The 26,783-nt window shown below is 34.4% G+C and overlaps 2 protein-coding genes across 2 annotated transcripts in view; one reads left to right on the top strand and one right to left on the bottom strand.

Moving 5' to 3' along the window:
- LOC147075037 (endoplasmic reticulum metallopeptidase 1-like) overlaps nt 1–26,783 on the top strand; it is a 426,619-nt gene that overhangs the window by 352,763 nt on the left and 47,073 nt on the right. The window lies entirely within an intron of this gene.
- On the bottom strand, nt 13,104–24,469 carry LOC147075051 (uncharacterized). The gene is made up of 3 exons (XM_085942837.1): nt 24,259–24,469; nt 21,135–21,809; nt 13,104–13,495 (listed from the first exon to the last, which is right to left on the bottom strand). Exons 1-3 carry the CDS (start codon nt 24,388–24,390, stop codon nt 13,163–13,165), a joined length of 1,140 nt encoding a protein of 379 aa, XP_085798963.1. The 5' UTR covers nt 24,391–24,469; the 3' UTR covers nt 13,104–13,162.

Below are 26,783 nucleotides of genomic sequence, written 5' to 3' on the forward strand. Positions count from 1 at the left end.
TTTGAAATTGGTAGGTAAATAATGAGCAATACCAGCAATGAGATCATGTAATTTTATCCCTGGCGTTAAATTTAATCGAAAGAAAATTTTGGGATGTTTGCATTCGTTTGATTTATTTGATAAACGCAGTCGGAGAAGCAAAGGAGATTCAGGCAGGACTACTTCCTCAAAAATTTGCCGGGATCTACAATTACTACTATATACTACGAAAGTCTTTCGGGATTATCTGAGGCTGAACTAAATCAACTGTCAAATGATAATGCACACAACGCCTTTCTTTTGTTTGGTTGTTTCTTGTTTATTCTTTCTGTCATGTATCAGAGATGGCGTTGTATACGGATTTAATTTTTTTGTGATTTTCTCACTTTTTGAATCCGCGAGATCCGTCGTTCAAATTCATCGAAATCATTCAAAAGCCGTTCCATACAAAATGTATGAGAAAATTAATTTTTTTCATATTTTTTTCCCGTGAAATTTTCCGATGTTTTAATAGTTATTCTGATATTCGGGGCTGAGACAAATCCAACAAATCAAAGATCGTAAATATCGGTCCAGCCGTTCTCGATGTATAAATGGTGTAACTAACCCGACTTTCTTTTATATATATACTAGCTGAAGTACCCGGCTTCGCACAGGGTCGCTTCGTGGTTATATTTATCTTAGATATTTGAAAAATAATAAAAGGTAATTATTTTTTTAATATTAAAATATCAGTGTAATACAATATGGCAATATGAAAATAATTCTAATAGGAGTAAAGGTCAAACATAAGAACACTAAATTAAAATCGAATCCAAAATATGAAAACGTTATTAATGTTATTAATATGTAGTAAAAAAAAAAACAAAATTGGATGGAACAAACAAACAACAAACTTTGTATTTTATATAATAATAATTTAGAAACCTTCGCAGGTGTGCGCACAACAACTGACAAAAGTTTCATCGCAATCGGATGAATGGTATAGGAACGCATACGAATAGAAGTAGAAGATGATTTTCTAATTCAGAAATCTTCGTGGGCATGCGCACGACAACTCACCAAAGTTTCATTGCAATCGGATGAATGGTGTAGGTACGCATTCGAATAGAAGAAGAAGATGATGGTTGTACTAATTCAGAAACCTTCGCAGGCGTGCGCACGACAACTCACCAAAGTTTCATTGCAATCGGATGAATGGTATAGTAACACATACGAATAGAAGAAGATATAATAGAAGAAGAAGATGGTTGTACTAATTCAGAAACCTTCGCGGGTGTTGGCACAATTACTGACGAAATTTTTATTGCAATCGGATGAATGGAATAGAAACGCATACGAATAGAAGAATATAGAATAGAAGAAGAAGAAGAAGAAGATAGTTGTACTAATTCAAAAACCATTGCGGGTGTTACCACAACAACTGACGAAGGTTTCATCGCAATCGGATGAATGGTATAGGGACCATACAAATAAAAGAAGATAGAATGAAGAAGAAGAAGAAGAAGACGAAGATGGTTGTACTAATTCAGAAACCTTCGCGGGTGTTGGCACAATTACTGACGACAATTTTATTGCAATCGGATGAATGGAATAAGAACGCATACGAATAGAAAAATATAGAATAGAAGAAGAAGAAGAAGAAGAAGATGGTTGTACTAATTCAAAAACCATTGCGGGTGTTACCACAAAAACTGACGAAGGTTTCATTGCAATCGGATGAACGGTATAGGGACCATACGAATAAAAGAAGATAGAATGAAGAAGAAGAAGATGATGATGATTTTTCTAATTCAAAAACCTTCATGGGTGTGCATAAAACCACTTACCAAAATTTCATTGCAATCGGATGAATGGTATAGAAACGCATACGAATAGAAGAATATAGAATAGAAGAAGAAGAAGAAGAAGATAGTTGTACTAATTCAAAAACCATTGCGGGTGTTACCACAACAACTGACGAAGGTTTCATCGCAATCGGATGAATGGTATAGGGACCATACGAATAAAAGAAGATAGAATGAAGAAGAAGAAGAAGATGGTTGTACTAATTCAGAAACCTTCGCGGGTGTTGGCACAATTACTGACGACAATTTTATTGCAATCGGATGAATGGAATAGGAACGCATACGAATAAAAAAATATAGAATAGAAGAAGAAGAAGATGGTTGTACTAATTCAAAAACCATTGCGGGTGTTACCACAAAAACTGACGAAGGTTTCATTGGAATCGGATGAATGGTATAGGGACCATACGAATAAAAGAAGATAGAATGAAGAAGAAGAAGAAGAAGAAGATGATTGTACTATTTCAAAAACCTTTGCGGGTGTTAACACAACAACTGACGAAGGTTTCATCGCAATCGGATGAATGGTATAGGAACCATACGAATAAAAGAAGATAGAATGAAGAAGAAGAAGAAAATGATGATTTTTCTAATTCAGAAACCTTCATGGGTGTGCATACAACCACTTACCAAAATTTCATTGCAATCGGATGAATGGTATAGGAACCATACGAATAGAAAAATATAGAATAGAAGAAGAAGAAGAAGAAGATGATGATTTTTCTAATTCAGAAACCTTTATGGGTGTGCATATAACCACTTACCAAAATTTCATCGCAATCGGATGAATGGTATAGGAACGCATACGGGACAGACATACAGACATACAGACAGACATACATTCATTTTTATATATTAGTATAGTGACATGACCCGGCTCACGGCTAGCTCAATAATGCTACCGGGCCGTCACTGAGGAGACTAGTGATGAACTAGGAGAGGTGGATCTCCTTTGTAGTATCACAACTTTTGAATTCCCGAATAAAACTCTCAGCTGGTGTGGTGCCGAATTTATTCAGGTACTAGAGTTCACGGTCACACAATAAGGTTAACTGTCATTGTTCCCGTAATTAAATCTCATTAAAGTATCAGCAAACTATTTATTTGTTCACTATAGGATCTCTGTGAAATCTTTCACAAGTTCCCAAAAAGTCACACCTAATTCAGAGAATGTATACGCAGATATTCTTTGGATATTTTTAATTCATGAAATATTTTCCCATAAGAAAGAAAATATAAATTATTCTTTGGTCACACAGTATTAGGTTTATAAAAGAATAGAATTATTTTATTGTTGTTTATAAAGTTTATTTATGTTCACAGTGTATTTACAAATATTTATTTGTGTTTACAGACTTGTTTACAAAAGGTTTGCTTAATGTTTACAAATTTATTTACTAAAATTTGTTTTTATGTTTATGAATTTGTTTACTAAAATTTATTTTATGATTATGTTTACTTAATAAAGTTTCAAAAATTTATTTTATAATCCCGAAAAGATTTGTAAAATTTATTATTACAGACTGAGTTTATTAATTTGTTTTTATAAAACAAATCCGATCGCGTAATTTATCCCGATTACGTCACCTCGTAGGATGAGTAATGAAAAATAAAATTACTCCGCGTGTACGTCACTACCGGCAGATACGTGCTATTCGCGCTGCGTTTTAGCGGCCGACGTCACTACCGACAGATACGTGTTATTCGCGTTACGTTTTGCCCGCCGAAGGGGGACTTACTGGTACGTAGGAATCGCGAATGTACTGAGAACCATGTCTCACAACTTTGCAGTGAGGACTGCTGCTTGCTGAAGATCGCTGGTGAAGAGTGTAGAAACTAATGATTTTACGGGAAAAGTGGTCGCCTTTTATACCCTTCGGATAGAGGTTTAACAGGAAACAGTCCGTAAGGGATAGCAGATGTATATCTTTCTCTCACGGGATAAATTTACGTATATCTCCCGTTCCTGGCAACTTTCTAATAGAGATATCTTCTAATTTAGTCGGGTTAAATTTACTCTACTTTATTTTCGCAAAATTAAGACTTAATAGGGGTGTTTCAAGCACCCTCTAGAACTTGTCCCTTAAATGCGCAGTTAGGATGACGTAAGCAAAATAGTTGATTTTATATGATTTTTCGTGTTCAAACGAAGGGGAAAGTTTCTAGCTTTCCATCGAGGTATCGGAATAAGTATTCGGGTACTAAATAAGGGAATGGCAGTCTTTAAATTTAAAATGTCAAAACGAAAGGTTGACACCCATGTACTCGTCCTTTCCACCACTCTTGGCCTTTTTAGGCCAATAGAATTTTACTAAGTTTTAATAAAACTGTTTGGAGCCGCAGAAACTTTCTCATTCGATATTTACTTTTCGGACGAATATTATTACGAGAAAATACTATAATATTATACTTAACATTTCAACTTAAATATATAAATGCTTAATCCTAACAAGATGTTATACACGAGCAGTTACTAACTTATTTAATCTTGCATGGTGACTTTTATATAGTAATATGGATGTAACCTTGAATCTATTTTTACCTCGCAAGCCAGCACAGCTGGGCCGTAAATTCTAGTCGGACAGAATTCAGTTAAAGTTCAAGGTCACACGCCAATTTGTATTTTTAGTTGCAGTATTTAATTCTTTTATTTACCCAAGATGCGATTAAGATTTATTATTATTTATGGGTAGAAACCCATCTATGCCAGAATCTTAAGTTTTTCCAATTGTTACTTTTACAATATTCGTTATAGTCAGTATGTTATAGCATTAACAAAATCTATAATTATAATTACGCGTCTATAAATATAGGTACGCGTTTACAGTATTTTTATAACAGTAGTTAGCTTCTATCTTGTATTGATAAAATTAGTATTAAAATTCTTTATTCACAATTATACAGTATATAAATTTATAAATATTCAATTTTCTTTTCCAATTTTCATACACTTCCATTATTGCTATAAAAGTTATTGAAGCATGTACTTGCTAAATTTTACGTAAACAATCTCTTCCATAACTTATTTCCTAAGTTTAATGGAGATTTCCCGGAAATTATTTCCAAAATACATCGCGCTGAGCTTACGCGGTGTGACATTTCGAGGCCTGTGGTCACAGCGTTCCAATTACACTTTAGCAGTCTCGATTTTCGGAGGCGAAATTTTTTACGTAAAATTTTATTACATTTACGAAGAAAAGATTAACAACATACATTTTACTTCCTATTACTAAACGATTACGTTACTGGTTACCTGTTCAAGGTCTCTTTCGACCATTTCTTCTCTGCTTCTTCCATAGTTTAGAACCATGGGACTTATATATCCTGTCTGAACCGTGTCGTGAGGTTGTCGCAAGGCTATTGAGAAGTAGAATTGACTACAAGGCTAGATTTGTATAGTTATGTCGTTAAACCATACTCTGCCACAAACACTAACTGAAGGTCGGCGTTTCTGCTCGTGTCAATAGCCTATACTCTTCGCGCAAGTGCAAGCAATAAGTTTACAAAGTTTTATCGCAATCGGATGAACGGTATGGCTGCGCATTCAATACGAACAAACAAACACACAAATATTATTTTTTATATATTAGAAGATATAGATAGATAGATATATACCATATATAATTTGTTAAGCTTAATATGTAACCGCTGATAAACCGTTATGGTGTGCATGAGCCCGCCAGTAGCTTTGTATGTGTGAGTGTAACCGAACACACAGACGGGCTATTAGGTGCGCAGGCGAAAACGGGTAGATAGTTCGATATACCCGTTAATATTTAACTTTTTAAAGATTTTATTCGATGATTATGCGTAGAATAATTATATCTATCGTCTGTAATATAAATCATAAGGGAATACGCATGTTTGGTAAAATCTTGTAACTTTGACACGGAGCTCCGCGCCCATCTCAGTTATTTCACCTTACTTACTTAGGATATTTGCTTATCAACCTGGGATTCCTAAACGGTATTTTGCGCCTACTCCCTTTATATGTGGTGAAGCTTGAATGTTGATGGTGAGGCCCGGCCTCGGTGGCTTCGCGACCGAGCGAGGCCGGGTTGGTGATCTCAATGAATTGGTCTGGAGTATTTAATAGTAAAAAAAACTTCACTCTGGCGTCCGTCGATTTCCTCTCTCGCTTCCTCTTCTGGTGGACTTCTTCACTTCCGGTCATCCGCCAGTGCTTGGAAGAGCTCTGAGTATCGCAGCTCAGAGCTCTGCTTCTTGGCAGTTGGCAGGGGAGGGCTTCGGTCCTTGTATGGCGGCGGCTGCTTATCGGCGATTATTCTTTCTTCTGGTTTTTCTTGTCTTCTGATTTGGTGTTTCATCTGGGTTTGGTGTTTCATTTGGATTTGTGGTGAGTTCGCTTAGGCGGTAATTCAATGCATTAAGGTAGACGTCTATGAAGACGTCTACTCTTTGATCTGCGTAGGAATTTTCGCAGTCTAGGTCAGCCTTGACTTGTTCTGCGAATAAAATGTCGATTCTTAGGTCTTTTTCGGAGGTTTTGATTTCGTGTTGTAGCATTTCTTCGGTTCTTGATCGGATAACACGTTCTTGGTCGGTTTCGGATTTTGATTCCCTGAAGCTTTGGGCCAGTTTGGCCTTTTCCTCGACATCGTGATACTGCGGTGAAGTGCGTGTTGTATTGAGTGTATCTGCCTCCCTCTGTCGTTGTCCAGGAGTTTGACCAGGACAAGGGGCATTGGATGCCGGGTCATCCTCCGGACGCTGATGATCGGGAGGCCTTTTCGGAGTAGGTCATTGGTGATGTCCTCCGTGTGTGTGCCGATCGGGAAGCCCCTGATAACGACGGATAGTTGGTCGTTTTCGTGTCCTGAGTGTGTGATTGGGTCTGCCTCCTTGATCGGCGCGCGAGATGGTGCTCTGTTGTAGTGTGATGATGTGTAGTGGTGTTTGGTGCTCCTGTTGGTCCATGTTTGCGGTGTCGTTCGTCGTGGCGTGTTTGGTCTAGCGTTGTTCGTCCTCGTCGGCAGGTTGTAGCAAATAGGTATTTTGCTTGGTCGGCGGGATGTTGCAAATAGGTAATTTGCTTGGTCGGCTGGTTTTTCGATGTACTTCTAGATTATGCGGGTGTCTTGTAGGTATGTAGATTGGTCGGCTGGTTCTGCGAGGTAAATTGGTCTCGAGTCGATTATAGATCTCAGCTGGTATCGGAGCGCACGGAAAGGTGTCTGCTCGCGACGGGTGCTAGACCGCAAGTGGAGTTATTTGAGGTTAACTGAACTAATTTCATCATGGTACACGACAGACCCAGGACAATTCTCAGGAGATACAAGGACAACACCACAAAGAAGACACAGCAGACACGACCGAGAAAAAGAAAACATAACTAATTGCTCTTTCTGATTCCAGATCCAAAGCTGCCTCTCTGTTTTCAGTCCCAAGCTGCCAAGACACGCCTAACTCCAAACCGCCCTCAAAACCAGAGACGTGCGATCGAGGGCCTCTACAGCATACAACGATCAGAAGACTAGATGGGAGCAAACAGAGATCCAAGAAGGATGGCAACACTCGGACCATAACCATAACTGCTACTTCCATTTCAGATCAAACTCACAGCGGCAGGGTTTTTGGCCGGGAGTGTCTCACACACACACTCTCGGAGTTTTTCACCCCACCGCAGCTCAAATTTTGATGAGCAAACAAGGGGCGTAAAGTCCCGAATGGGATCAATAAGATATCGAGGTGTTTTTTTTCTTTCTTCGACTTCACTTGGAGCTACTTCGCTTGGAGCTGGTGTGATGGTCGCCTTTGAAACTGGCTAACTGGCGGACTGGCATGGAATGGGCCCGGCCGAAGACTGGACTGGCTTGACCCAAAAGACGAACTTCGCCTCGTGCCCTGACTCGCGATGTCCGGAACAACCCCCTGAAGCCAAACTCAAAACTTCTCCTCCCCTGAAGTCGTCGGATCTGTGTCAGGGTGCCGGAGGGTCTGTGGCGGTGGGTGATCGGCGTGTGGGTGAACGGTACGGACGATGATTGCGGTGGCTCGAGTTCGAATGATGGAGGGAAATATTAAGAATTTCTCTTTTTACTTAAAATCCTTTTTTACAACAACACCAATTGCATTGAAGAGGATAAAAAATACCTCACATGGATCTCCGCAAGATCCGGACTAAAATCGCACACGTAAATTCAGCGAAACCTATACCAGAGATTAAGTCCCAGAGATGAAGGGGATCAGCGCGTAACGGCAGGGAGCCCCATAACATAGGCATATCCAAAGACAAGCCAATACCCTTATGACGAGGTAATATATTTTTCTTATTATTTTGAAATAGTCAAATATTATTTCATATTAGGTACTGTAAAGGATGTAATTATAAGCTAGATTAAGAATATTTATAGTAGATAGTTATTAGAATAAAGGCGTCAGACACTGTGTTTCATCGTAAACAGTTTACGATTAGTGAGTTTTCTTACGTTAATAGGTACCTGATAAGAAGTTCTAAATGCCTGCACTTTTTACTTTAATCTAATGATGCTTCAACTCCCGTCCTAGGGCCTTGTTCGCGGCTTTATCTCAAAGGTAGCCACTTAGGCGCCCTTTAAAAATTCATTTAAAATAAACCCGAATACATAGACGCATTTTTATAACTGCAATACATCCGCCTACTTAAACATGACATAATCCCCATAATATCTCGGTCCCTCAGACAAACCAGTAAATTCAAATAAATTCAAAAAGGGATATTTTATAGGTCAGATCGATGTACGATTAAAAATCGACATACAAGATTCCTTATCTATATCGACCAATTAGAGCCGAGGGAGGGTTGTCTATAAAAAGACGACTCCTGGCGAATCCAGTCAGTCAACAATTCGCTCTTACAACTATAAGTAATAAATCCACTTACCTCTACGTGTTTATACGGTATTAAAATTAAATTAAATTACCACAGTCTGCTCTCGTCCATCAAACATCAATAATACTAACCCACTTATTTCTGCGTGTGGATTCTTCGCACTTTATTAAAAGTAAATTCGTTCCGTGTCTCACGTCTTAAATATTAATTACACAAATTCATAAATATAAATTAAGAATAGTACTTTGGATGATGTAACTAGAATAAACTAAATTTAAAATAAAATATAAACCCAAAGTAACTAATTAAATTTTTTTTTTATTTAATAACCACCCCGAACAGACTGAGCTGAATATTGAAGGGGTAATTACACACCTTCTGAAGGGGGGGGGATTATTACTAACCTAACCCAACCGAATGACGTAACCCGGCTCGCGGCTAGCTCAGAATATGAACCAGGGTGTCAATAAGGATAGAGTCCCATACGAGCATTTATTTACATTTCCTATTTTCTTATTTCAATGGTCATTAACCTGGCAATTTACATTTCAAAATGACCGTGGCGAAATTTCCCAATTTGTGTATATCAAGGTCTGTAATCACAGCGTTACGATATTCATACATCTCTCGATTTCTGAATCGATAATTTTACATAAAAAAATTCTTTTACATTTATTAATATTGTTAACATTAACATATTATTTATTCTTAACTACTAAATGATTTTTCATACGTACTGCTTCTTCATGGTCTTTCAACCGACTTTATTTCTTCTTCATCCATAGTTTATACTGAGAAGTTGTTTTTGACTTGTCAGCAAGAAATATGGGACTTCCTAAACTAACAAATAATCCAGTATATCGGGTATTTTCAAAATGTGTTTTCCGCTGTATTCCTGATAACCGAACAGTACCGAATTTTTTATTAGATGTGTCTTCCATAATGACAATTTAAATGCATTATTTACTGCACTGATCATGTCAGCAATGTGGTGTTTTTTTCTTTGCATCTTTAGATTTAAATCATTAAACTTGCCCGTTATGTCTGTAAGAATCCCGAGGTCGATTAGCCACTCTGTTTTTAATTCTTCGGAAAATGCGCCTCTTGATCCAATGAAGTCTTTTTTTGTAGTTTGTTAGTAGAGTGACAGTATTATAATATCTATACCCTAGTTCTATAGGGAAACAACTCAAAATTTTGCAGTTTTGAGTTAATAATGCCATTTGATAAAGAATCATGACAGCTACATAATTCAATTTTTAAAATATTTCTAAAAAATCTCAATAATTAATAAAAGCAAATAATTCCATATGGAATTTCTTTGTATTTTACATGTTCACAGTTCTATAAGGAAACATTTTATGTGGTTCCTTATTGAACTAAAAAGATTGAACCATATTGAGCTTGTCATAGTTCTATAAGGAAACATTTAAAAAAAATCAAACCAGTGACAGTCTATTCATTAACACAATTATTATTCAGGAACCCATGAGGCTATTTTTTAAATAGATAACTAATTTATTGTAGTCTTAAATAATTTATTTAACATTATTCTATTGGACGAGTAGTAAATTCATGATTTAAAACAGAAATTACTTGAAGTATTATTATTAAAAAGTAGGTATCAGGTAGGAATATTATTGAATATGTTTGGTTTAAATAATAGCTTTTTAAAGACTAATATCATAGATATACCTATTACCATCGTTCCAAGAAGGTGATAAGTTGTTTTTAGGAGTAATTAAGTAAGGGGTTTTTACAAACACTTCAACTAGGTATTCATAATTTGTTTGTAATATTCTTATTGTGATCTTTGACTCAATAGGTAGGTATAGGTTTGTTAAGTATATAATAATATGATAGAATTAACTATATGTGCACATCAGTGGAGAAGGGTGGAGATAGGCTGTTAAAATCCAACATCAATAGTATACATCTAACTTTGCCAGTCTTTTGTATTTGTTTTTATTGAACTATATAATACTAAAATAATTTATAGATAGTGTTGGTTAGTTTTTAAAATCAATTAAACACTGTCTAAGTCAAACCATAATAATTTTGTTATACTATGTGCGATACGACAAAACGGTGCACATTTTTTCATTCATACTTATTTGTTTTCGTTGGATTAAAAATAAATATTACACATATTGTTGGTTCATTTTTTTAAATTCATTAAGCCCTGCCTAAACCAAACTAGATAAAATCCAAAGTTTTCTATAATTTAACTACATAATTTTATAAAATTTATAGATAAACAAGTATTTTTGACTATGATCTATTATGGCTTAGTTTTCGCAGGGTTTAATTGAATTTTAAAAACTAACCAACACCGTCTATAATTTCTAGTCTTATTTCCATGAAAACAAATACGTTTTACTGACAAAAGGTAGTGTGCACTATTTATGGCGGATCCAGTGACGTCCAGTGGGGGTAGGCAGATTGAGTGTCACTTGGGGGCGGCAGTTACTCGAAGGGTGGCAAATAGAGGAGAATCATTTAGTATAATTAGAATTAGTATATTTTATTATTTCGTTTTTATTAACTAAATTTAATAATAACGAAAATAACCTTCCATTAAAATCAGCTCACTGGTTGGAAACAAAATGTATTAATTAACATAAAAGGTTTAACAGGACTGTAATTTTTTGTCGTGTTTGCGATGTCTAGTTTACTTCCGTTGCTCATTGATGTCGTTGGTGACAATAAACGACACGCTCAGTTTTGTGAATAATTAAAATCAGACATATTAACTTATTAATTAAAAATATTTATAAATTTAATTTGGTATGTTTAGTCGTATATATTTTGTTAAAAGTGTATCCATACAACACATTTCTTATATAATGAAGTCATGAAAGGATGATAAATAATACTGTATACAAAATGGAGTGGCATTTTGGCACTGCCTAGGGGCGGCATTTTGTCTAGGGACGTCACTGGGCGGATCTGAACAGCCTACATCCACTCTTCGCCACTGGTGCACATAGCGCCTGAAGATACCGAAAGGCGAAACCCGGGTTGCAAAAATCGACTCAAATGGAATAGTACAAAACTTAAATCCATTAGAATTGAAATCATATTATTTTGTTAGTGTATTATGACATTATTACTCTGTAATAGGGTCCTTCTTTTTGGTATGTGAATAAAAATATATAAAAAATTGGCATTCGGGACATGACAATGTTTATTTTAACAACGTTTAGTAAACAATAAAAGTGACATAAGAATAATTATAAAAATATGTTTACTTAAATATAAAAGATTTAGATAATATTCAAGTGTATCAACTGCCTTAAGATTTTTGTAAAAATCCCAATGGACCCTAGGAATAACATTGCTATCGCATAATTAAATTAAGTCGTTTTTTGTTGTTGATATTTTTGTGTTTTTTTGAGGATATTTTTGTTTAATGTTTCTATAGACAAGCAGCATTCAAACAAGTTTGCGTAGGCAAACATATTTCTATAAGGAACCATTTGATTTATTTCCTTATAGAACTATGAATGTAGAGGATTTATTTGTCATCACTGGAAACAAGTCGAATAGTTTTTAGTTTTTATTTAATATTAATTTATTCTTGCATCAATTATTAATAATATTATAAAAAAATTAAACCATAATAAATTACAATATTATATCTATCACTATTTAATAATGCTTTCACTAAAAAAATCTTCGGAACTAAAGGAACCATTTTATGTAAAACTTCAAATGCGATTTACTCAGAACAAGGATTTTTGAGTTGTTTCCTTATAGAACTAGGGTATCGATATCTTGAAGGTGCATCAAATATTCTCCGAGGGCGCACGCCGCGTTGCCGATCCCTGGTCTAGAATACGCTCTACCGTGTATGTCTTGAGAAATAGTGTGTAGGTAGATATGTATTTTTAGTTTTGAAATTAAAGTAATATAATCATACACCTCTAACTACGTAGATAATACATTAGTAAATATATTGGTTTTTTAAGAACAGGAACAAGGATTTTGATTGGACAGTACCGGACCACATTTGTTTTATTTTTTACAACTGAATATTTGTAATCTCAAATTGGGGGTTCTTTCTAACTCATTTTTCACAGAATAGTAGCACTCAATGCCTTTTTTCGCTTTTCACATTTTCACAAACGCAGTGATTTCTTTTAATACAATTTTCTTATGTGAAGCAAAATAAATTTATTTAATAAATTCTAATTCCATCAAGTACCCTTGGTCAATAGTATTACTTACATAATCTTTTTCAAATTGAGGAAAGTAATTTTTGCCTTAAAGTTTTAAAACATACCGATAAATTACCATGCCAATATTTTTATTCTGGTAACCAAAGATATAAATATGTACAGACATTGTGTTCAACAATCATACAAAAGTATATAAATGCTTACAGAACATACACCACTAGAGTTGTACCTGTTATTTTTTGTAGAGGTGTAGAAATAAAAAATGCCCACAATTTTGAATAATATGTATTTTCATGAATATGTAAACTATTCCATTTGAATGATCATAGATTGTTGATTTTCCTTTGCTCTCTCAATCCTATCCACTCGAATTTGACTCCTTTGTGGTTGTGTCTAAAGTGGCTTTTCATATTTCCCAACTGTGCGAAACCTTTCTTACAGACAGGGCATACATATGGCCTCTCACCACTATGCAGTCTTTCGTGTTCCTGTAAGGTCGTGGATGTGGAAAATGATTTTTTACAATATCTACATTTGTAAGGTTTTTCTTTCGAATGTATTCTCAAATGAGCAATGAGAGTCTGTCTATAGCCTACACGAAATTGACAAATATCACACTCATAATTTTTCTCTCCCGTGTGGGATATTTCATGTGTCTGAAATAAAAAAATAAATAAAATAAATGAAATGTTTTTGGAGTACGGTCGCCATTGAGGAAAATAAATCGAAACAGGCTTTTTAATATAGAACATTCAGAATCCTGCAATAAAAACAATCGATATAAGAAAATCGTTATGTGGAATAACACAAAATGTCATATTACGAGGGTGGGTCAATAAGTCCTTAGAAAAGCCGACAGGTGGCGCGACTAGTACTGTAAGCGGTTTGTTTTCATGCAGCGGCACTACCGATTCAGTATGCTGCGAAGTTTCAATCAGATTGGTCGGGTTGTTGTGTGTTTCTCGTACATTTAAAAAAAAAAATTTGCTTGTTTACAAAAATGGAGAAAATTGAATTTAGAGCTGTTATTAAACATTTTAATATAAAAGGGTTAACAGCAAAGGAAATAAAAAATGAGTTGGATTTAGTTCACGGCACATCTGCTCCTTCACTTGCAACTATTTATAACTGGTTAAATGAATTTAAACGTGGTCGTACATCAACAAAGGATGAACCACGCTCAAGACGTCCTGTAGAGGTGACTACACCAGAAATGATCAATAAAATCCACGATATGGTGTTAAGTGACCGAAGATTAAAGTTGAGTGAGATAATTGAGGTTACAGGGATCTCAAAAGGTAGCGTCATTTCTATTTTACATGACAAATTGGGCATGAAAAAAATTTCTGCAAGATGGGTGCCGCGTTTGCTCACAGTCGACAATAAACGCAATAGGGTGGTGGCCTCTAAAGCCCTGTTGTCGCTCATGCAACGCAATCCGGATGAATTTTTTCGTCGCTTTGTGACTGTAGATGAAACATGGATACACCACTATACTCCCGAGACGAAAGAACAGTCAAAGCAGTGGATTGCGAAAGGCGAACCATGTCCAAAGAAGGCGAAAACCGTAAAATCAGCTGGTAAGGTTATGGCTACTGTATTTTGGGATGCACGTGGAATTATTTTCGTTGACTATTTGGAAAAAGAAAAAACAATAACAGGGGATTATTATGCATCTTTATTGGACCAGCTAAAAAACAAAATTGAAGAAAAACGGCCTCATTTAAACAGGAAAAAAATCCTCTTTCATCAGGACAATGCCCGTGTTCACACATGTTTACGATCAATGGCTAAAATTGAAGAATTGAAGTTCGAATTGGTCGACCACCCACCGTATTCGCCAGATTTAGCCCCCAGTGACTTTTTCTTATTTTGAGGACCTTCCGAAAACTTATTTTTCTGACGGTTTAAAAAAAATTGAGAAACGTCTAACCAAGTGTATTGAGCTCCAAGGAGATTATGTTGAGAAATAAAAAAAAAAAACTGTTTTAATGCTTTTTTCTAAGGAATTATTGACCCACCCTCGTATCATCTGTTTTACAAATGATTTTAAATTATTTACCAACTGACGCCTGAATCATTCCAAATTCTAGTTATAACATTCATGCACTTGCTAATAATTCAATAAAACTATTTCTTTTATTTTTAAACTCCCGGGTGCTACTAGGGATTGCAACACCGGTATTTCAGTTTATTCAGAGTATTTAAAAATCCAATATACCGGAATTTCCGGTATTAAGAAAGCACACTCGTTTACGTTTTTGAAAATGAATTAAAGTTATATGCTGCTAAAATTCAAATATATTGAGTGAATCCAACGGAGGTGAAAAAATAATAAAACAAATTTCATCAAATATAATAAGTAATTTTCACGATGAATTATCATATTATTATTTCAAAATAGAAAACATCCGTGACAAAGATGTTCAATTATTCTATAATTATTGATGACTGTACAAGTGTTGAATTAAAGAAGCTTTTCCTGCAGCCGAACGTATTTGCACTTGATGAACTTTTGAGGGCTTTTAGTTAAAATTATCTATACATTCAAATTATTTTTTGGACAAAAATCACTAGTTCTACAATTATGATCAACACATATTTTTAAATGTCAACATAATAAATTTAAGTATGTAGGTTTTTGCTATAAAATAATATGTTAATAGAGATTTTAATAGCTATATTTATTGATAAGCACCTACTTCTTTTTTTTAATGTTTAAGAACTATCAGTATTCAATAATACTGAAAAACCGGTATTGACATTTTCATTCGGTATTGCAATCCCTAGGTGCTACGCATCCCTAACAACCCCACTTGGTGTGTCCCTGATACTGGCACAAATATTCATTGGTATGTTTTCTTTTTCGAGTGCTAGCCTAATTTTTAAGTCATGTTTTTGTAATTTCTACTATTATTACAATTAAATCTGGGAAAAAATTCGGCATAGATTAATGTCTACATTTGATGACTGCATAAAGTATTTTTATTACATAAAATAGTATTTTTTTTAACCTCTCGCTCTAATGTTTTAGAATATAGTCACATTTCGGTACATGAATGTGCAGTGGTGTTAAGATACATTTATTAATTTTTAAACGTATTTATAAAACCATTAGTATAATTTATGATTACCTAACCGAAATTTTTTTTATTTTTTTTAACGGTACATGTTCAAACACGCGCGTCAATATCATTTTACTCCCTACTTCAATTATAGTTTGTTAATTTACGGCTACGTCCGTATGTTGTAGCTTAACCACTGGGGAATGACAAAAGAAATGGCGTATTTCAAAAAAGCACTACCTTATTCTTAGGTCAATAATTATCATAAAGCAATCATTATTTGTAGGATGTTTATCACACTTGAATGGTCAAAGACATAGCTTATAATGATTATCTTTAGAATTATCTTCAAATGTGTTAATCTTGCCGATTTTTTGAATAATATAATGCCTAATTCTTGTCAAATTTGGGATCACAGAGATTATCAATATAATTTTTTATCGTGAATATTTTACTAAAATTATCTCGTCACAAATTATACTAATGGTTTTATAAATGCGTTTAAAAATTAATAAATGTAAAAAATCTTAACACCACTGCACATTCATGTACCGAAATATGACTATATTCTAAAACATTAGAGCGAGAGGTTTAAAAGAATACTATTTTATGTAATAAAAATACTTTATGCAGTCATCAAATGTTCAACATAAATATAAAGGATAATAAGGCTTCAAAATTATATAAATAGATTATCTACAACGTTTATGGAATGTCCAGGATCATGGTTTAAAAATACAATAAAAACTCAATTTTGACCTACGCTGAGCATGTGGGCCGTTAATGGTATTATTACGATAAAGTACGTATTAAAAACAGACGATTCTTACTTTTATCTCTTTGATATATTTCGATCGCTCACAAAAAATTTGAAGATTGGATAAATTACAAAACAAGGATATCATAAAAATAATATCATCTATGTCTCGGAAGCTAGTGCTTTGAGTGGCTCCCAGTCCATCGCTAACGGTTTCGCTTAATATTTTATGTCTGTCTATTCTAAAGCTCCTTCGATATTGCCCATACGTCAACCAGATAGTATTTCATCTTCCTGGCCAGTACTAGATATTGGTCTTCTGGATGAGTCTGACTGACATGGTGTATGCTTTCTCTCGACCATATCCGAAATCCTCAAAAGTCCTGATGGTATCCCCCCTTGGATTTTTAAAGGGCTGTCATAAGTTGTTAACTGACTATATTTATTTAATCTCAGCCTAAGTACTTCTGTCTTTCCAGATTGTTGGAGCCTAACCTGTATTTGTCTGGTGCACAAAAAAGGCTCGCGCTCTGAAATAATAAATTTTCGCCCGGTGGCTGTTCTATCTGCACCAGCTAAATTATTTGAGTCTATTTTGCATAGATATATTTATAAACATGTAGACGGTTAACTGACTGACGCTCAGCATGTATTTCAATCTGCTCGGTCTACAGTTACAAAGCTTATGACGTATACTGAGTACATATATCATTCGATGAACGTAAATTGTCAAGTGGAAGCAATTTATACAGATATTATGTCAAAGGCTTTTGACAGGGTAGATCATGATATTCTCATTAACAAATTAAGTGCAGTAGGTGGATCTATAAATTTTTATCAACTTTTTCAAACCTTACTTTTCGCATCGCTGTCAATATGTAGAGGATGCGGGGTGTAGACCTTTTAGTTATAATACCTTTTGGTTATTTTATACTTCATATTAATGATATATCAACATAAGATTATGATTATTGTGATTTTTATGGACATGACCGAACAAAAAAAGAATGAACACTATTTGAACACTGAAAAAATATTTAATTTTAATATTTTATATGGAATTTAGTGCTATGAAAAATATTTTTGCAAATTATACTTCAGTTCCTTATATCGGATTATTTTGTAGAATTCTTGAATTCCTTTACACTACACAATTTTTTTTTCTAGTAAGTAAGAAGAGGTTATACTAGAGCAGTGGTGGCAAACCTATGGCACGCGTGCCACTGGTTGTAATTTTGTATGGCACGCGTTTGAAGAGAAAAAATAACCTGATAATAATAATGAATGACAGATCGCATTGTTTAAAAAATAGCAGGCAAATACTCTTCAGGAATGCGGCGGGGGATGCCGCACCGCGAACCTTTAATTTTGATCAATTTACAATGATTGAGACCATTGTTGCGAGAGGATGCCTCATCTGATCGGAGAAATTCTGGTGTCAATTTATGCGTAAAGAACTAGACTAATTAATACATTAACAAACAATTTCATTTCTACCCACAATAAATGGCTGCACCAAATAAGTTACAAAAATTTGGTGGAGTTAGTAGTAGTAATTCTGGAAGACAGTGATAAAAGTAACAAAAAAGTGATCTAGATCATCATAATTTTTTTAATAGAATTCTTAAAAACTATCTTTCCCAATGAAAAACTGCTCGGCAAGTCAGACAGCCGAAAAATAATATTTGGGAAACTTTGGCACGCATACGTAAAAGGGTTTGCCAACCCTGTACTATATAATCATAAATAAAAAAAATGTACTTATTTTGTAATTCAAACTTAGTTTTATCTTTTTATTTCTAAATAAATAAATTTAAATGATTCAATTATAGATTGTTCTTTAATATTGAGTGAAGGCAGGTATATTATCATATAAATGTTGTAAGAATTTTAATAAACTCTTGCAAAATTCATTACAAAATTAAATCTGCCTGTTTGTTTATTTTTTTCCATTTAAATCTGTCTTCAATGGTGATCAGTAGTGGTAAAGGGTGGAGGTAGGCTGTTGAGATATGACATAAATAGTGCACACTAAACCTTGTCAGTCATGCTGTTTTGTTTTCATTGAACTAAGACTACAAATAGCAGATAGTGTAGGTTAATTTTTAAAATTCAATTAAACACTGCGTAAACAAAGCCATAATAATAATAGATAGGTAATAGTAAAAAATATTCGTCCATATATAAAATATGTAAAATTATGGCATTAGATCGTACATAATTTTAGATTTTTTATAGATAGAAAAATATTTGTCCATTATGGCAGCGACTTCCAAACTGGGGGGCGCCGACTGTTGCAAAGGGAGGCGCGAAAAGTTTAACACAATAATGTAGCCACAGGTTTGCAGTTTGCAAGTGCATAGTTTATACGGCAGCTAGTTATAAACTACATAAAAAAGTCCTATAAAAGTTAGGTTGTTTGCAAACCTGTATGAAGATATGGAGTCTAATTTTATTATACCTCATTTCTATACTATTGTGCATGGCCCCCGCAAGAGGCGGGCGGACAGGGCTCCACCCTGGGGGCATGGCATTGCGGATCGACCAGTTAAATGAGATAAACACACACCACAAATTCGTTCTATTAGTAAAAAAGGCGCTGTTTTGGTTATAGAATGTTAACATTCCATAATATATGCGTCTGTGTGATACAATTTGATATCTTTAGCGAAATTAACGCAGTAAACCCAGGCTTTTTTATTTGATTACTGGAAGCAATTCTTTATCCTTCCCTTTCAATGCTCTGGGATTTTCTGATTGATAAATTAACATTGGCATCAATTTTAAATCACCAGCCAAGTTTCCACCAAGAAACAATGTTAATCGGTTTTTAGAAGGTTTATGCCCAGGGGCAACTGATTCTTCCTTAGATAAGAATGTACGACTAGGCATTTTTTTCAAAATAAACCTGTGTCATCTACATTAAATATTTGGCTAGAGGAATATTCTCCACCTTCAATAATTTTGGATAATGAGAAAATAAATTCTTTTGGAGCATCTTTATCCGCATCAGCCGATTCTCCAGTGAATTTAATATAAACCAACCGTTATTTGCTTGAAAAATCGTGTTAGAATCTTCTTTTTCTAGCCTTCCAATCTTTGTACAAACTAAGAGCCTTCGCTTGAATAATTGAAATATTCAGAGGGACATCTTTTTGATGTTCGTCGTCGATCCATGATGACAAATATTTTTCCATTTCATCCATAACTATGCCGTGTCTTTTGGAAACAACCTTTGAAGACAATATATTTCCACAATTTTGAACGTATTCCTTAAGTTCATTTTTATTTTTCAAAATTGAACATATCGTAGTAGACCTATTTGTATCATACGAACGTCCGATTGAAGCAAAAGATTCACCACAATCAGAACGTCATGTGAAGTTTATATGTCCTTGATTACTTTTTGTTCGTATCAACACTGCAGTTTTTCCGTTTCTCACTCATGTTTATAAATTTTTAGGGTGAAATATTTCAAATGAAGAAAATTAGCAAAACGCACAACACGACAACGCCCGCACGCGCTCCTGCGCAAGACTAAACCTATCCTAGCTAGCTCACAAGCAAAGTGACGGGTGCGAGCAGGATGCAAGTGACGCAAGAAATGCACTTGCTTGTGAGCGAGCGAGAAGGGATATCTTAACCCCACGGCTAGCGCGACGTTTTAAAAATACGATTTTTTTTGAAATGTGCGAAATAGTGAATTGTGCGAAAGTCGAACGTTCGTAAGTCGAGGTCCACCTGTACTGTATAAAATGGGGCGGAAATTTTGTCTAGGGACGTCACTGCGTATATATTAATAATTTATATGTTAGGACCCCCTTAGCAACCAATAATAGTGTTTTACTTTTTACGAATTTTTTCCGAAATAACTTTCCATACAAAACAGAATTAACTGAAAATGAATTTAATTCTGCTTAAAAATGGCTAAAAGTATTAAAAGAATGCATTGTCGTCGTGTTCTGATATATTCTAAAAGTTTCAAATGTCTAGCTAGTCGGGAAGTTAGTTAAAAATCTTGGACAAACAAGAAAAAAATTTGTACTGGACAAACAATAGGAGCTAATAAAAACATGGTGAAATTAACTAGCACAATCTGCAATTTGTATTGTTAATTCATTGAAAACAAACAATAATTGTGACTGAAAAAGTTTAGTGTGCACTATTTATGTCAGATCTCAACAGCCTACCTCTACCCTACACCGCTGGTGATCAGTTACCCTATTTTAGCAGTCATGTTTGCTGTTAATATGCCATTTAGCACCCGCACTAATTATCATACACTTTGTAAGTGCGCATGCAGATACAAATTTTTTTTTTCACATAATTGTAACACAACTTAAAACATTATCTTTGAGCAAATTTACCAAAGAAACTTTTAAAATTACACAACTATGTCACATATTATTATATAGTGATATAGAATATTGAATCTATTGAAAATGTATAAATAATATTCAATGGTGAACTTACAGCAAGTGCGCCTTTATTTTTGAAAGATTTTTGGCATTCTCTACAAGGATGTAAAACAGTAGGTTGTTCGTGAACATATTTTACGTGTTTCTTCAAATAGTATTTAATTTTGAATACCGAATCACAGAGTTCACATTTATACGGTTTCTCATGATTATGAACGGCCATGTGTATACTCAAGTAATATTTTGATTGCAGTTGTTTTTCACAGATTTCACATGTAACTGTTTTATCAACTGGCACATGAAGTCTACAATGGCGTTTGTGTCCTAACTTGCCACATATATGGCAAAAATAATCATTCGAATCGCGGCACTGCGACTTTCTATTTTCCTTGCTTATTGCTTTCGACCTGTTGACAATAATTTTTATTCCGTGATAATGAAGATATTCTTCCCCATTTTCCGAAGTTTTGATCGTTTCCATGAGCTCATCGTCAGTTATTTGAATAGAAGCAGTCTTTTCGAAATGGGATGAGCTTGTATCTTCATTTTGTAAACCGAGTGAGTTAATATTATCTTCGCTATTGATGTCATCACAAATATTGTTCCCGATGATATTTTGGCGAAGTTTTGTATCATTTGTGGAACACTGCTTGATAAATTTGGAAATATCTTCAACTTTAAGCAAGCAATTATTACAAATGTAGTCTGGTAAACCGTCATTATGCTGAATCTAAAAAAAAAGAAAAGTTGTTAATAAATAAACTAGTCAGAAGCTAATAATTGGCATTCCTTTTCAAACAAATTTCCTTTGGATCCCCCACTGTATATACCAGGCATGTAGAGCTTCCAAACTGGTTATAACCGAAACCGGCTAACCGGGTAATTTCATACAGTTAACCGCTCTTCTTAGTATGTACCTACATAAGTATAATATACTACCGAAATAGATTTTACAAATATTTTGGTTATGTTTGTCTCTTTGGTGTTATTAAGTATCGTTTACGTAGCCCGATATGCGGTGTGTTTGACGCCTCAGATATCACAATGTAACACAGGTATCACAGGTAAACGTCATTATCCTGAATCTAAAAAAAGACACGTTTCAGTTTATTGACATAAATATAATTATTATAGATGCTGTTAAACTACAGTCAGAAGCTAATAATTGGTATTCTGTTTTCAAACAAATTTCCTTTGGATACCCCACTGTCTATATCAGGCATTATATCATTTTTCTTATTTGATGAAAATAAAACCGAAATAGAAAAATAGTTGACATCTTTGTGAAATACTTTTATGATAATAAAAATTTATAATTAATACATTACTATAAACATCTCTAGTCTAGACTCTAGCTAGACTGTCAGCTTCACCTTCAGAGCTTCAGATCAGTTTTCCTCTGTTTTTCATAGACGAATAATTGTCTTGATTTTAGAATGGGAATAAAAATGTAAGCTGAATAAAAAAACTCATTAAAACAAAAAAAGTTTCACTTCTGTTGTGTGTGCTATGCATACTCACCAATGGCAAATACACACTTGATCGTTTTCTCAGTAGGTAATAAGGGTTTTACCTTCATTTATTGTATTGGCGAAAGATGAAACTCAGGTCGCAAAATATGACTCAAATGGAATGGTAAAAAAGTTAAATCAATTAGAATATAATCAAATATTTGCACAAACATTCTACTCTATTCAAAAAACTTGTCAGGTTGCTGTCGTAGTTTCTAGTATAAGTTATAAAAATTTCATTTTAAAGTCTTTTCCGTATTGATATCATTGGCCCTATCTTTGCTGCTTTTTTTTGTCATTTTAAATAGGAATATTCCAGTAAAAACTTTTCTATGTCCATAGTTTCTTATCCCTGACTTGACGACTGAATACGACCAGACGCACATGACAACGCTGCTATTCCACACCTGCGTGTTGACTCTGGCCAAGCACTTAATGATAAAACTGAAATTTATTTAATTAAAATGTCAACTAAATAATATATTTCTTTATTCATTTAAAATAAGAAGACTTTAGGTATGTAGCTCAACTAAGTTAGTTTATCATCCCTCTCTACTAGGGAATCCAATCCCGGGATCCTCGACAATTTTCAATACCTACGAAATCCCAAAACCTTCGGGATTGATTTTTTTATCAATCACATCAATTTAGTATGTGTACAAAATTATGTTAGTGAAGTGCATGTACCTGCACATGCCACAGGGGAATGGCTGGATGCTCATGGATAATAAATATCCGTGTTTGTTGTCATATGAAATCGTAAGATCATCAGAAAAATAATAAATTCATTCATTTAACTAGCTAGACGCCACTGACGTTCTAGCATGCGAACGGCGTCTAACCGCCAGTGCCATGGATGTGCAGGTAGGCACTTGTTTCTACGCCGAATTTAATGAATGTTATCTTTTCTTAAATAAATAAAACTTTTACTTTCACATTATTATCTATATTACAATATTATTTACTCCATTAAACCCATGTATATCCAAGATTGAACGTACACAATATTAACATTAAATGTCTCAAATAGTATAAATTATATTACACATTTTTGACCGATTTTATCAATGCTATTTGTATAAAAAAAGGTAAATATGCCGCAGATGGGCCATGAGATTTTATAACTTTCTTTTTAGACCAAACCAAACCTAACCTACCTGAACCTAATACTCTTAGTTTGTGATAATGATACATCAAAATGTACGAAAATTTCAAATTTTAAATTAACAATAATTATTGGATCGAACAGCCTATGCGCCGACAGAAAAAGATATTTAATATAATTGTCTACATGGAATAAACTGTTTTCGTTAAAAAAAATCATAAAAATTATTCAAAATTTTGGCTTGGGATTGGATACCATACCAACCAGTATACTGTGTCGGTATCCTAACCAAATATCGAAGTATTTTTATCCTTTGGAATAAATTATTCTCAAACAATTCAAGTCTTTTCATTGTAGTTTTAAAAATATTTTTCAAATGGGGGTGCAAAGTTTCACGTTATTCAGATTGACAATAAAATTGTAGATTTAATCTGCCAAAAGGGAAATGATAACGAATTAATTGTCATAATATAATATACTTATGCTAATTAAAAGTTGGTTACTACTTGTTCATTGTTATGGTCTCGAAGATTCTATTTATTTAATAATATTATGATACTTACGTCTAATCGAAAATATAACATTATACTGTCCAGCACTACATCGTTATCAAAAACGTAAATTAAAGCGCCTTTCTCAAGACATAGCCTACATATTATACTATCATTTAAAGGAGTTTCACTTTGAGAAGACATTGTTCAAGCCAAGCTAAGATGGCGGGGTCTTTTTGGTTTTTTACTGGTTCTCCGCCGTCGTGAGCTGCTATCTGTCAGTGAGCGCAGTGTTGCCAACCGAACAGTGCTGCCATCTTTTTCTACGCTGATTATAGTACAAAGGCGTAAAAATTATAGTGTTTCTGTAAAAAAATATAGTACAGGAACATTTTTCGGCTAAAATCCTTTAAAATTATAGTATTTTGGCATATATGGCGTAAAATTATAGTATTTTAAATGTTTGCAGAATCAAAATTATTGTAGTATTGTACTATAATTATAGTACGGTTGGCAACACTGCAACCGAACTGTAATAATTCTGTGGCTATTTGGCAGAAGCAGATATGGTTATTTCACCTATTTTTCAGGGGAGCAATTTGAATGTTGTGTGTCTGGTGATAAATACTGTGTAATTAATTATGACGGAAAGTAAGTGAAATATTATGAAGAAATTAACTGAGTTTTAATCAATTACAAGCATTTTTATTTAAATAGCACAGTTTTTCTTAAAAATCACTTTAAAGAACATAATTTCAGGTTTTGGCAAAGAGATTTGGGTTTTGGCAAATTCAATATTAAAAATAATGTACCATATCTCACACGTATCTAGGTTAGGCATATTATTATACATTATTATAGGTGGCTTAAAGATAACAATATCCATGTTATTCATGCATAATCGTCTTCGCTAGTTTCAGCATCACCAATATTGGGTACAGAAGGTTGAGTTTCAAGTGAATTATAGAAAGTATGATAGGTACACGGGATCTATAAAATATATCATGCTCAGTAAGTCCTTCTTTTTTTTGAGGATTTATTCGGGCAGGTGCCATATGAGTCCTCGGTATTCTAGGAATATGTGGACGCCCTCTGGAATTGCTTAATAACTTCATTGTTCTGAAGGGCTCCCCATCATTCAGAGAGTATTTGAATTTTATATCACCGAGTAGTTTTTCATACGGTCGCCACTTTATACTGTGCCAATTGATCGGTTGCCCTTCAACACACTTTGACTTCTTAATGAAAGTAGTTTTCAGTAAGTCCGAATAAGAGAGAAAAGTTTCTGCTGACATTTCCACCGCATTAAACGGATTTTTGCCTCGTACAGTTCGTACAAATTGGTACCAGTCTTGTGGGGTGTTAATGTTAAGCTCAAAATATTTTTTAGCTTTTTCTATGCGGGCATGATCCGTGTCACATTCCATTCTGGTGTGTCCCACTTCCAAAAAATGGTGGTCTATAGCAGTGCTCCGCACCCGGTGTGCCGCGAGACGATGCTATGTGTGCCGCGGCGCATTGTGTCAAAAAATGCAAATAATTTGTATATTATACAATACAAATTTGCGTGCATGGCTGATTTGAACACCTGAATAAAATTAATAAAAAAAAAATGCAAGGTCAGATGGAAATATATTGATATGCTTCACTACCATAGGGATATTAAATAAATTCACTACCATTGAAAACAAGCAATGAATTTTGGGTCCGGCCCAAAAACTTATTACTTTGCTGCAAAAGAAACTTTCATACAATCAATACGACTGGATTCGAAACCCTTTTGTAACTAATGCCGGAAATTCTATAGACGCACAATAATTATATTCGTAAGGAATTTTGTTGAATTGAGGAACGACGTGACGCTAAAAATGAATTTCGCCGATGTTCCATTGGGTATTTCTGGATTTCGGTTAATAAAGAATATCCTCGGATTTCCGACAAGGCTATCGCAGTTCAGCTCCCTTTTTATCTGACATATACCTATGTGAGCAACTTTTTTCAACTCAAGATAATTAAAAATGATAAGCAGTCATACTTGACGGGTGATAAGAACTTCGGGTTTCTCTTTCGTCAGAGCTCTAGTGTGGGGGGTCAGGCTCTGGTGGGGCGTGGCAGATCAACCAGATAAGTGAGATAAACACAAATTACAAATTTTCTCTAATGGTTAAAAAAAAAAGGCTCTACACTACGCTGATACTAATATTTTTAAATATGCGATTGGGGAGTGTTTGTATTAATAAATACAAAAAATAGCTAAACATACAATGAATACCATTAATTTGACCTCGAACACCATTTGAAAAACACTACCTACTGTAGAGTATCATACTGTCTTTAACCTTAGCGATAGGTAGGGGGCCCTCTTTAGCATGTGGGGTCCATATTTTGATGTATAAATTGTTTTACCTGTGATGTGCCGCGGAATTGTGGGAATACCTTTGGTTTGCCATGGGTGAGAAAGGTTTCAGAGCACTGGTCTATAGAATGCACGAGTTCAGATTCACTGACAATATAAGACAATGCTGAAGAAAAAAATATGTTTTTGTTTTGCCCTGGACAGGCGTCTGAATAGGCTACTATATTAGTTACTGTTTCTG

Source organism: Rhyacophila brunnea, unplaced genomic scaffold (assembly GCF_057557595.1).
Source record: "Rhyacophila brunnea isolate RB1 unplaced genomic scaffold, BYU_Rbru_1.0 scaffold_15, whole genome shotgun sequence".
NCBI lineage: Eukaryota > Metazoa > Arthropoda > Insecta > Trichoptera > Rhyacophilidae > Rhyacophila > Rhyacophila brunnea.